This window comes from Mesoplodon bidens, assembly GCF_964165515.1.
Source record: "Mesoplodon bidens genome assembly, chromosome: 4".
NCBI lineage: Eukaryota > Metazoa > Chordata > Mammalia > Artiodactyla > Ziphiidae > Mesoplodon > Mesoplodon bidens.
The window spans coordinates 15,111,420-15,123,812 of record NC_138160.1 but is presented as its reverse complement, the minus strand read 5'-3'; the positions used below and the strand labels follow the sequence as shown (position 1 = coordinate 15,123,812).

The 12,393-nt window shown below is 40.6% G+C and overlaps 1 protein-coding gene across 3 annotated transcripts in view; it reads left to right on the top strand.

The window, feature by feature from the left end:
- MYO10 (myosin X) overlaps positions 1-12,393 on the top strand; it is a 221,640-nt gene that overhangs the window by 133,856 nt on the left and 75,391 nt on the right. For all 3 annotated transcript variants that reach the window (XM_081232992.1, XM_081232991.1, XM_081232993.1), the window contains 9 exons: positions 2,213-2,342; positions 3,692-3,810; positions 5,088-5,234; positions 6,086-6,186; positions 6,298-6,364; positions 6,883-6,975; positions 7,392-7,460; positions 8,399-8,481; positions 10,642-10,750. In XM_081232992.1, the coding sequence (XP_081089118.1) occupies positions 2,213-2,342; positions 3,692-3,810; positions 5,088-5,234; positions 6,086-6,186; positions 6,298-6,364; positions 6,883-6,975; positions 7,392-7,460; positions 8,399-8,481; positions 10,642-10,750 (918 nt within the window). The remainder of the gene's footprint in view (positions 1-2,212; positions 2,343-3,691; positions 3,811-5,087; positions 5,235-6,085; positions 6,187-6,297; positions 6,365-6,882; positions 6,976-7,391; positions 7,461-8,398; positions 8,482-10,641; positions 10,751-12,393) is intronic.

The following is a 12,393-nucleotide window of genomic DNA, read 5'->3' as shown; positions in this document are numbered from 1 at the left end:
ATGATTTTCTTGAAAAAATTAGTTACAAAAATAATTTTTTACTTTTTGCATACAGCTATCATAAATATCGTTTCTATATAATGTTCATAATTTCCTTTAAAAACTATATACCGTTCTAACAAGTTCATTTGCTATATTGGACTTGTCTGATTGTAGGAGAGCTAGATTTTTTTTTCTCTCTGAAAGTGTTGTTAAGAAAACACTGTAGTGAATATTTTACAAAACTTTCTTTCCTGTTGAGATTTTCCTCAGAACAAATCTCCAGTGTTGCAGTGAAGGGAGATTCCACAGGAGATGGACTTTCTAAGGACATAAAAAGAAAAAAGCATAGAGCTGGATAGACAGTAAGTTCCTAGACTTTGGGTTCATCAGGCCTGACTTTGAATCTTGGCTGTGTAACCCTGAGAAAGTTAAGTAACCTCTCTGAACATTCTAAGATTATGTACATATGTGGCCCAGAACAATGCTGCCGCATAATCTTGTTTTCCAAAAAGATTATACTAACTTATACTACCAGTGACTAGTGCATATATACCTCACTTTCACCCATTTTATCATTCAGAAGAATTTTTGCTAATTTAATAGAAGTTATCTCATTTTCTTCAAGTTGTGCATATTGGGTTTCTAGGAAGGAAAACATTTCTTTGTGGATTTGCATTTCCTCTTACGAGAAGTGCCTATTTTATTTTCATTGCTCATGTGTCTCTTAATATAGCTCTTGCTCCGTGCCTTACAGTTTTTTTCTTTTAATTCTGTTTCCCTGTCTGTTGTTCTTGCCCTTTGTTTCTGGCTTTGTTTTTTTCCTTGTAAAGAAATTAAACTCTTCACATTTTAGAATCTCCAGTCATTTCCTTTTTCAGTTTCTATGGCTTCAAAGTGCTGTGTGGCTTCCTTCTTCTCCATCTCCTGTGGTCATTGTAACAATTATGGATCCGAGTTCTCTTTGTAGCTTATGTTCATCAGTACAGCCCGCGATTCTGTCCTCAGTTGTGTGTGCACGAGTGTGTGTGGTGTGTGTGTGTTGGAGGGGGCTATTTAGCTCTTTTTCTGATGAGAATATGGCTCCCAAATCATAAGAGAAAATGAGCAAATCTTAGATCTGATTCAGAAGATGCCTGGCTTCAGCTTAGATACTTGTTGGGGAACAAAACCCCTGTAGGTGCCTGTTTATTTTTATTTTTCCCAAATCGGCATTATGTTAACTTCCATTTAGTATCCAGAGGCCAAAATAAGACTTGAAAAATCCTTTGGAGAAATGGAAAATAGCGATGTGATGACTGTCCAGGGAAGACAGATCTAGATCCACTCAGGTTTTCCATCAGCATCTCTTATAAAAGGAACAGTAGACCCTCCTATCTGCCCAGCCCCTGATAGAGAATTTCATTCCACCTACTGGGGTCCCTGCTGCATTTAAACTTAAGACAAGTCCCCAAAGTTTACATTAGAGGAGCCTCATGAAGTATCACCCCCACCATTTTTTATGTGTAGGAAAATAATAAATGTTCCATTATATTTTGATACATGTAGAAAAAGTATTTCTTTGTCACCATCATTAGTGTGATTCTCTGGGGTAATTCTTTTATGGCATAAATAGGAGTCTTGTATGTAAGGCAGGTATTTACTTTTATCTTACTGATTGGGTTATCTCTAAGTATTCTACAATTCTTTCCTAATGTCACACTTTTCTTTTATGTGTACCTGTGTAAAGTCTTTATCATTTAAAAGTGAGGGGGCGGGACATCCCTGGTGGCGCAGTGGTTAAGAATCTGCCTGCCAATGCAGGGGACACAGGTTCGAGCCCTGCTCCAGGAAGATCTCACTTGCCACGGAGCAACTAAGCCCGTGCACCACAAACTACTGAGCCTGCACAGTAGAGCCCGCGAGCCACAACTACTGAGGCTGCATGCCACAACTACTGAAGCCCATGTGCCTAGCTCCCGAGCTCCACAACAAGAGAAGCCATTGCAATGAGAAGCCCGCTTGCTGCAACTAGAGAAAGCCCGCATGCAGCAACAAAGACCCAACGCAGCCAAAAATAAATGAATTAATTAATAAATTTTTTAAAAATCTTAAAAAAAGTGAGGGAGCATACATCTATTTCTTGCTTTCTTGCCTTGAGAATAATACTTAATAACTTTACTGAGGAAGGAGCATTTTTCATTTTCTTTAGTATGAAAACAGATTAAAAATTAAATACCTTATTTTCTTCTAGACGGCAATGGAGGTAATGCAGTTTAGCAAGGAAGAAGTTCGGGAAGTTTTGAGGTTGCTTGCTGGTATATTACATCTTGGGAACATAGAATTTATCACTGCTGGCGGAGCACAAGTTTCCTTCAAAACAGGTAAGATTGTTCCTCCCTCCTTTACTTCCTTGACTTTTGCCTTCTAGGAAACATAGATCTAAAATCCTTACTATCTGACCTTTAACAGAAAAAAATTTTTGAGCCCTTGCATAAGAGCTACAGAACTTTGTATCTGATGTGAACGGTCAGCTAATAAAGGGTCAAAGCATCTGACAAGTGCTTACTGGCTGTGTTCTCATGTTTACTAAGAAGGAAGGACAGTGGGCCCAATAAGAGGAAATAGCGACAAGAATTGGATGTAGGAGAAATGTTATGAATCAGGAGTTAAGTGTTGCCACAGCTATTCATGGTTATTGAAGGCTGCCACAGTGGAATGGTTAAGACCATTAATTTTTAAGCCAGAATGATTGGTTCGTAGCCCAGCTCTGCCACAAGCTGTTTTCTCGGGTTACTTATCCCTTCAATACTTGTGACTTCTCATCTGTGAAGTGCACGACAGAGATGTGTTGTCAAGATTGAGTTAATAGACATATAACAATATCAGTTATCATTTTCCTGGAGTGATTTATTTTTTTAAACTTTTCTGTTAGACGCCATGGATAAGGGCATGGAGGCTGGGAATTGGATGAGTTGAAGTTGAAAGTAGCCCTCGAGTTTGCCCAGGGCTGCAGGCCTGTTGTTCTCAAACGTTTGTTCCCAGTGCCTCTTAATAACTTTAAAATCACAGAGAATTCCGAAGAGCTTTTGTTCCTATGGGTCATATCTGTTGATGTTTACTGCATTAGAAATTAAAACAGCGGCAGTTTAAAAAAAATAAATTCGCTCTAAAATAACCATAATAAACCCATTGCATATATTACAATAAGTATCATTTTAGTTGAAAGACCATCTTCCAAAACAAATCAGTGAAGAGTGACATTGTCTAACGATTTTGTAAATTTTTACAATATCTGATGTAACAGAGGACAGCTGGATTCTCCTGCTTCTGCCTTCAGTTTGTTGGGCTACCTCATGTCATGTAGCCTCTGGAATATTCTTCTGTATACTGGTGAGGGAATGAGAGTGGAAAATCAAATAACATCTTAGTCTTATTATTGCAATAGTTATGACCTTGCAAACCTCTTGGGGGTCTTGGGGGAACCCCCCTTGGGGGAACCCGCCTCGGGGTCTTTGGACCATACTCGGTCCAAGCACCAGGTTCTTTGCTGTAAACCTACGACTTATTAAAGGAGTGAATAACCTACCAGTAGAACGTCTGTCCTATAGGTCTTGCCTGAGGGACTTAGGAATATTCTCTGCTTTACTGTGTCGCTCTGTGGAGTTGGCTTTGCACCCATTCGGGGTCCCATGGCCTGTGTGTCCACGTTTGCCTTGTCCTTCCTCCCCAGCCTTGGGCAGGTCTGCAGAGTTACTTGGGCTGGACCCGGTACAGCTCACAGACGCCTTGACCCAGAGATCCATGTCCCTCCGGGGGGAGGAGATACTGACGCCTCTCAACGTTCAACAGGTATGCGTGTGGCCCTCAAAGCAACTTTTAAAGATGCTCCTGGGTCTGCAGATCTGGGGCTTTGCTTCGAATAAGTAGCTGCAGTGAACCATTTGAATGAGTTTGGCTCAGGATCAAAATAAAGAAGACATCCACACTGAGGGGAGTGCACAAAGTGGTTCAGTTGTCTTCTTAGAGACAGTGTAGCAGAGTCATTAGGAGAAATGGGCCTGATGGACATTTCCCGAATTAGAGTCTTGCCTCTTCGGTTTATTATATTTTGTTCTTGGGAAATTTATTCACTATGCCTCAGTTTCCTCCTCTGTAAGACAAGGATAATTACACTGAATTCATAGGATTCTAGTAAGGATGATAATAAAAATATATATGCTAAATGCTTAATGACTGGTGCAGAGTAAGAATTAAATAACCATTGGCTGTAATAATAATAATAATAATTATTATTAATGAAAACAATGCAACAGTATGTTGTGTTACTTATTTTTGCTTCTGCTACTGCCTTGAGCCTCTTATATTGCTAGCCCATCTCAGAGCTGTTTCTTTTTCTTTTTCTTTTTAATTAATTAATTTATTTATTTATTTATTTATTTTTGGCTGTGTTGGGTCTTCGTTTCTGTGCGAGGGCTTTCTCCAGTTGCGGCGAGCCGGGGCCGCTCTTCATCGTGGTGCGCGGGCCTCTCACTGTTGCGGCCTCTCTTGTTGCGGAGCACAGGCTCCAGACACGCTGGCTCAGTAGTTGTGGCTCACAGGCTTAGTTGCTCCGTGGCATGTAGGATCTTCCCAGACCAGGGCTCGAACCCGTGTCCGCTGCATTGGCAGGCAGATTCCCAACCACTGCGCCACCAGGGAAGCCACTCATAGCTGTTTCTTGACTGGATAAGTAAAAATGCTAAGCATGCCATGAAGAAAACTTTTATGTGTACAGAGTAAAATATGAGAAGATGATAATGAGAGAGGTCAGGTCTTAATTATTGTTTTAAACCTGATAAAATTTGTAGCTGTGGGTTCAGATCCTTTCTTATAACTCAGTATATAAAGTTGAATTTGAAAGCCTGACTTCAAGGAATTCTTGGTGAATCCTGCTGTAAAGTAAATTAGCAAGCTCCAGGTTACCCTTTCTTTAGACAGCTGTGTTTTCCTAGATGGTATTGGCTTACTTGACATGGGGTGCATAGATGTTGAGTGAGAGTGTCTCCCGAGTGGGGCGGGGATGGACTTGCCTGTCTGGGCTGCCCGGGGTCATCTGGGCACCGTGGCCCTGTCTCCTCTCCCCACAGGCAGTAGACAGCAGGGACTCCTTGGCCATGGCACTTTACGCACGCTGCTTCGAGTGGGTGATCAAGAAGATCAACAGCAGGATCAAAGGCAAAGATGACTTCAAGTCTGTTGGCATCCTTGACATCTTTGGATTTGAAAACTTTGAGGTATGCTTCCAGCGACTTCGATCATCTTAAGCAAACCTCTTGAAACGAACATTGATATGTTTCTCTGCAGATTTTTTTTTGCCTTTTTTAAAAAAAATGTTTTATTGGAGTATAGTCGATTTACAATGCTGTGTTAGTTTCTGCTGTACAGCAAAGTGAATTAGTTATACATATACATATACCCACTCTTTTTTAGATTCTTTTCCCATATAGGTCATTACAGACTGCTGAGTGGTGTACCCTGTGCTCTTCAGTAGGTCCTTATTAGTTATCTATTTTACATATAGTAGTGTGTATATGTCAATCCCAATCTCCCAATTTATCCCTCCCCTCCTTTCCCCCATGGTTACCATAAGATTGTTTTCTACATCTATGACTATTTCTGTTTTGTAGATAAGTTCATTTGTACCATTTTTTTTTAGATTCCACATATAAGTGATATCATATGATATTTGTCTTTCTCTCTCTGACTTACTTCACTCAGTCTGGCAATCTCTAGGTCCATCCATGTTGCTGCAAATGGCATTATTTCATTTTTTTATGGCTGAGTAATATTCCGCTGTGTATATGTACCGTGTCTTCTTTATCCATTCCTCTGTCGATGGACACGTAGGTTGCTTCCATTTCCTGGCTATTATACATAGTGCTTCAGTGAACATTGGGGTGCATGTATCTTTTTGAATTATGGTTTTCTCTGGATATATGCACAGGAGTGGGACTGCAGGATCATATGGTAGCTCTATTTTTAGTTTTTTAAGGAAACTCCATACTGTTCTCCATAGTGGCTGTTTGGCCTTTTTATGTAATAGTGAGGGCTCTAAAGACACTTGTTGAATGGTTTCCCCCCTTAGGTGAATCACTTTGAGCAGTTCAATATAAACTATGCAAATGAGAAACTTCAGGAATATTTCAACAAGCATATATTTTCTTTAGAGCAACTGGAATATAGCAGGTAAGGACTCATCAAATTCCATTTCAATTTTTTTAAGAAAATGAGCCCCTACATTGGATAGTTTTGAAGGTATATTTTACTACAACCTGGCCCTTTTTAATCTTTGTACAGAGAAGGCTTAGTGTGGGAAGATATTGACTGGATAGACAATGGAGAATGCCTGGACTTGATTGAGAAGGTAACACACTGTTGAAGAATTGTTAACAGTCCCAAGGGTGTCCAGCTGGGCTGATTCATATTTACGGGAACAAAACAGCTTGTACTAACACGCACATCAAAGATGTGAATGTTTAGAGCACAGTGGACCGTTTGGAAACATACATGTAAATGTGCAAGTTTGAATTTAAATATTTGGCTGCTTCAAACCCATTGTCTCATTGAAGTCAATACTTTAAGAATCAACAGTGTGCACATTGGCTTCCCATAGATTTTAAGTCATCATCAAAAACTTTGCAGTTCTGATAGTGGATTAGCCAGTTGTAAAAGTTTTGTCCACCAAATTGCAGGGGGTTCAGTTTTTTTAGTATGGAATGAACTAGATTTCTTAATAGTGAGTCATTCTGAATTTTTCAATCTGAGAAGTTATTATGCCCTTTTGACCACTTACTTGATAGAGAGTAGAGAGGAAAGGAGCTGTAAAAATATACAGAGCCAAAAACTTCTAATTCATATTTAACCTTTTTTCCCCTCTTCTAGAAACTTGGTCTCCTAGCCCTTATCAATGAAGAAAGCCATTTTCCTCAAGCCACAGACGGCACCTTATTGGAGAAGTTACACAATCAGCATGCTGTATGTCCAAACCTGCCAATTCCTCCTTGTGTCTGAATAGCACATCTATGGATTAAGATGTGACACATGACAGATTTCGGTGCCGTTGACCCTACTGTGCCTCCCACAGTGAATTTTTTTCCTTCAAACGAAAGCTTTTCTCTGCTATAACTAAATGGAAATAAGCCAAAGCCATAGATTGTAGGCTACTTGTCAGAATATGCCCATGTTTAGCTAGTGTATAAAATTTAACATTTTTAACCTGTAATGACACAGACCAGAGTTGCCTGGTTTTGATGAAGTGCATCACACGATGTGTCCTAAACCTCTGATAGGTCGTGGGTTTTGCAATTGTTTTCACTGTCAGTTATAGTTATACTGTCAGGAAATCAGTGAGTGAAATTAGGCATTTCTATTTGTTTGTTTTTTTTTTTTAGAATAACCACTTTTACGTGAAGCCCAGAGTTGCAGTCAACAATTTTGGAGTGAAACACTATGCTGGAGAGGTAACTCCCTTTTTTTCTTTTAAATTTATTTTATTGATGGATAATTGATTTACAATGTTGTGTTAATTTCTGCTGTACAGCAAAATGATTCAGTTTATTATATTCTTTTTCTATTATGGTTTATCACAGGATATTGAGTATAGTTCTCTGTGCTATACAGTAGGACCTTGTTGTTTATTCATTCTCCGTGTAATAGTTTGCATCTGCTAATCCCAAACTCCCAATGCAACCCTCTCCCACTCCCCCCCTCCCCCTTGGCAACCACAAGTCTGTTCTCTAAGTCTGTGAGTCTGTTTCTATTTCGTAGATAAGTTCATTTGTGTCATATTTTAGATTCCACATATAAGTGATATCATATGGTATTTATCTTTCTCTTTCTGACTTCACTTAGTATGATAAACTCTAGGTCCATCCATGTTGCTGCAAATGGCATTATTTCATTCTTTTACTACAAATAGCTGAGTAGTATTCCATTGTATATATGTACCACATCTTCTTTATCCATTCCTCTGTCAATGAATGTTTAGTTTGCTTTCACGTCTTGGCTATTGTAAATAGTGCTGCTATGAACATAGTGGGTGCATGTATCTTTTGAACTAGAATTTTGTCCGGATATATGCCCAGGAGTGGTGGGATTGCTGGATCACATGGCAACTCTCTTGTTAGTTTTTTGAGGAACCTCCATACTGTTTTGTATAATGGCTGCATCAGCTTAGTGTAGGAGGGTTCCCTTTTCTCCACACCCTTGGAGAGGTAACTTCTTAATCAAGATCCTTGCTGATATTTGCCCATTTGGTATTTAAAGAATAGTAATTTCAGAAGCCGATCATAAATATATTGAACTAACATCTTTTCATGGACCCAGCTTTTAAAGGGGATGCTTATGGCCTGAAGTGATTCTTTTGATCAGTTCTGCCTTGTTTATTTTGGAAAACCAGGTGCAGTATGACGTGCGGGGCATCTTGGAGAAGAACAGAGATACCTTCAGGGATGATCTTCTCAACTTGCTGAGGGAAAGCCGGTGCGTCAGCCTCCTCCCCGAGATGTCAGACTGATGTTTGTGCAGATGCTTTTAATTCACGAATACAGAAAAAATTAATGTGTGGGCAATTGGTTTATCATCTTCTTCCCCGGGCAGTATTTCATCAATAAAGTGATCCGAGAGATAGAAAATGGTACTAGCGGTAGTGACTACAATTTAATGAGGTAGCATTGGAATAGTAAATCCATCATGTTATGCAGGTGAGGAAATTAAGACTTACAGTGATTAAGTGACTTGCCCGAGATCCCTCAACTAGATTTGATCTGGTCTGCTTGGCTCAGGGACCTAAGGTTTTAACCAGTATGACCTACTGTCTTCATAGCAAGCTTAGAGCTGTGCGCTAAATTGACTTCAGCCTTGGGTGTGTAGGACCCTATGTCTCTCATTAGTGTAAGGGGTATCGAGAGAAATAAACAAGTATTAATTCAGCTAAAATGATTAATGACCCATTCATTTATTCATTCATGAATTGTAAATTCACATCATTAAATCGGTAGTTAAGGAAAACATGCTGAAAGTTTTAGTGATTAGTTCAGCTATTTGTACGTATAAACCAGGTGGCTTCCTATTTTTAGGAGGCTTTTTAAGAGAGAAAGGAGGGAAAACAACCCTTGCCTTAAAGTTGTCAATACCTGTATCAGATCCAGCGTGAGTCTCTAACACACATTATTTAATATCTAAGGAGGGAGAGCACGATTACTAAAAAGCTGGAATACTTTTAGAAATGAAAGCATTATGTGACCACCCTGTCACTTAGATAGAATTGGGGCGAAGGGAACCCTTCTAAAGTGTCAGCTTAGAAGCTCAGGGTGGAAGTGTTTGATCTTTCAACTTGTTTTAACCCTCTTTTATGAGGATTCCCTAATTACAACCTCGTCAGCTATTTTTATTTTTATATGAGTTTTCAGGCCTGTAAAAATGGCGACATTTAAAAAATACCCTAGCAGGTTACCTACCTCTCAAAGCAGATTTAAAGTGATACATTTAAATAAAAGCAGTGTCTTGAGGTTACCTGGAACATTTTGTTGTGAAAAAGAGCACAGGCCTGGAGACCCACGAGATGGCCTTTCACTGGTTGCCGCTGTCATAACGTCAAGAGGTTGTGGAAGTGGGGTGAAGAACGTTGTTTCAGCCCCAGGTTTCTCTCTGTAGAAGGAGGGGCTTGGGCTATTTGCTGCCGCCGCTCTCTTTTGCCTTTGGCATCTGTGACATTTTAATGGAACCCAAAGCTTTTCTCCAAAGTGCTCAAAGCACAGAGAAATTCAAAGAGTGAGCATGAAGCATCACCCTGGGATGCAAGTGAGAAAGGGTCAAGCAGAAGAGAAGTGATGAGGAAGGTGTTGGCATTGTCCCCCTGAGGGACGTGGATGCCAGGCCGTCTCATTCCTGATCCCCGCGAAGGCACCCCCCACCCACACACCCCACCCCCGTTTTATAGCCCAGAGCATCTTCCGTGCAAGGAAGATAAAAAAAAAAAAAAACTCCTGAGAAGCCTTTTACTTTCTCAGTAGTGGCAGTAGATTTTACAGAACTTTTAAATCATAATAACAACAAACATCAGCACTTAGGAGGTGCCAGGCATCACGCTCAGCCTTTTCCCTTCATTTCCTCATTTCATTCTCACCCCAGCTTTATAGCATAAATCCTAAAGTGACCCCCATTTTCCAGATGAAAAAACAGGCCTAGAGAGAGGCAAGCATCGTGTCTAAGTCACACAACTAGGAAGTGGGGCGGAGGGGGGTCCCGCTCCAGAGTTAGCATCTCCCCACCTTGTTACCTGGTCGCGATGTTACCTGGTCGCATCTTCGCCACCCTGCGGTGCACGAGGCAAACCCCTCCCTTCCACAGGGCGTGGAGGCTGCCGAATCTCTGCAGAGCTCAGCGGTCCTAAGTGGCTTGTCGCCCTGAGTCGTCTTCACCCCAGTCCCCTTCTCTTCTGCAAGACTCTAAGCGGCCACGTCTGTTTTCAGTGCCTCAAGCTCTTTGAGAGTGGTTGGTGTGAAATCTTTGGCCGCTGTCTTAGCTCTTCCAGGCCTTGGTGTGTTATTTTCAGTGGGGAAATGCATTGTGATTCCAGTAATCCAGCACCTAATAGCCGGTTGTTCACCCCTCACGGCCTCCTGCTCTCCGCTCACACAGGTTCGACTTCATCTACGACCTCTTTGAACACGTTTCAAGCCGCACGAACCAGGATACCTTGAAATGTGGAAGCAAACATCGGCGGCCCACGGTCAGCTCGCAATTCAAGGTTAGTCTACGCTGCTGGCCTGGATGGATCCATCTTTATTGTGATCTTAAGAATTGAAAATAGGAAATGGGTATCTGTGAGGTATATAAAGTTTTTTGTTGTTTTTTTTTTTTCTATCTGGTTTTTCTAAACCAGACAGGGCTCTAGGAAGAAAATATACTTTTTTTCTGAGCCAGATGAAAAAAAAAAATGTAGATTTTTTTTTTTTTGTCTTGTTAAAAATAAATAGCTACTTATTCTAATCTTACGAAATAGTAGGTCTTCATAAGAAGGACTGTTTGGTCATGTGGGATCACTCTGATTTGTATTTAAAGACTCATGTGCATATAAAGTATCTTTCTTCCTGTGTCTGGATTGTTTTGATTTTTCCCAGGTATGTTTACAGTATCATAACTAGGAAGAATAACCAAGTGCATAGTTAGACAAGATCAGTGTCAGCTACCTTTTCCAGATGTCCAGAATTCAGGGAAAATAAGAAACATTCTTCCATGCATTTTAAGTATGTAAGCCTTTTAGGTAGTTTAGAGGCAGATGACATGAAGACCATTTCTCTAACTTAATTGTTCTGCTTTACCCCCAAATCTTAGCATGAGGGGAAGCTGGAGGCATGTCAGTCAACAGACCTTTATTAAATTTGCCCTCTGGGAGGCTCTCTTCCATTTAGTTAATCAGAGTTGGATGCTTTCGAGGCGGTGGGCGAGTTCTGTGTAAGGTCTGTTTACAGCGTGGTTGGGGATGAACTGGACCCATAGCACCACGGCTGACAGTGCTGGGCTGGTGTGACCCTTACAGGATACGATAATAATAATAGCTGCCGTTTATTATACACCCTCTGTGTTCCAGTCATTGGGCTCATCACTTTATATATGCTACCTTGTTCACTTATCCCATATTCTTAGAAGTACGTATTATTGTCCCCACTTCATAGATGAGTAAGCTGAGGTTTAGAGAATGGAGGCTTGCTCAGTCCCCCTGAGGACTGAAGCTAGGGTTTGAATTGAACCTGGGTGGGTCTGACTCTAAACCCTAGGTTCTTCATCATCCAGCGGTGTTGTTACATTGTCTTTTTCTAGGTCATTGTTGCCTGGAGTTGTCTTGGAAGGCTTTGTGGATGTTTGGGACTTAAATTGGACTAGGAATCAAGGAAATGGAAGAGAGTGGGTAGGGCCTCCAGGCAGAGACAAAGGCAAGAGGCAGACTCCTGAGTCAGGAATGTGAGTCCTGTCCCCAGAGGACGGGACACCTTGTATGAAGTTAAACAGGTACCATACCAGAGCATGAAGGGCCATGAATTCCAGGACATTCTGTCATCTGTGAGAAATTCTAAAGCTTTCTGAGCACAGAAGTAACTAATCAATGTAGTAGACAACCTAGTTTCTTCAACAGTAACATTGTAAGAAGAAAGAAACAGGCAAATGGAGACGGAGGGAAAACCAACGGATTAAAATAGACTGAATAGATATATCAACCAACTACACTACTACGGGGACCTTATTTGCATTCTGATTTCAAAAAATACACTATTTAAAAATTATGAAATTCGAGACTGTTGAGTATTTTAAAATAAAACTTGAGCTAGTTGCACCTTGTCCCATTGATATTAAGGAATTTGTGTTAAATCTTTTCAGGAATGATCTGGTGGT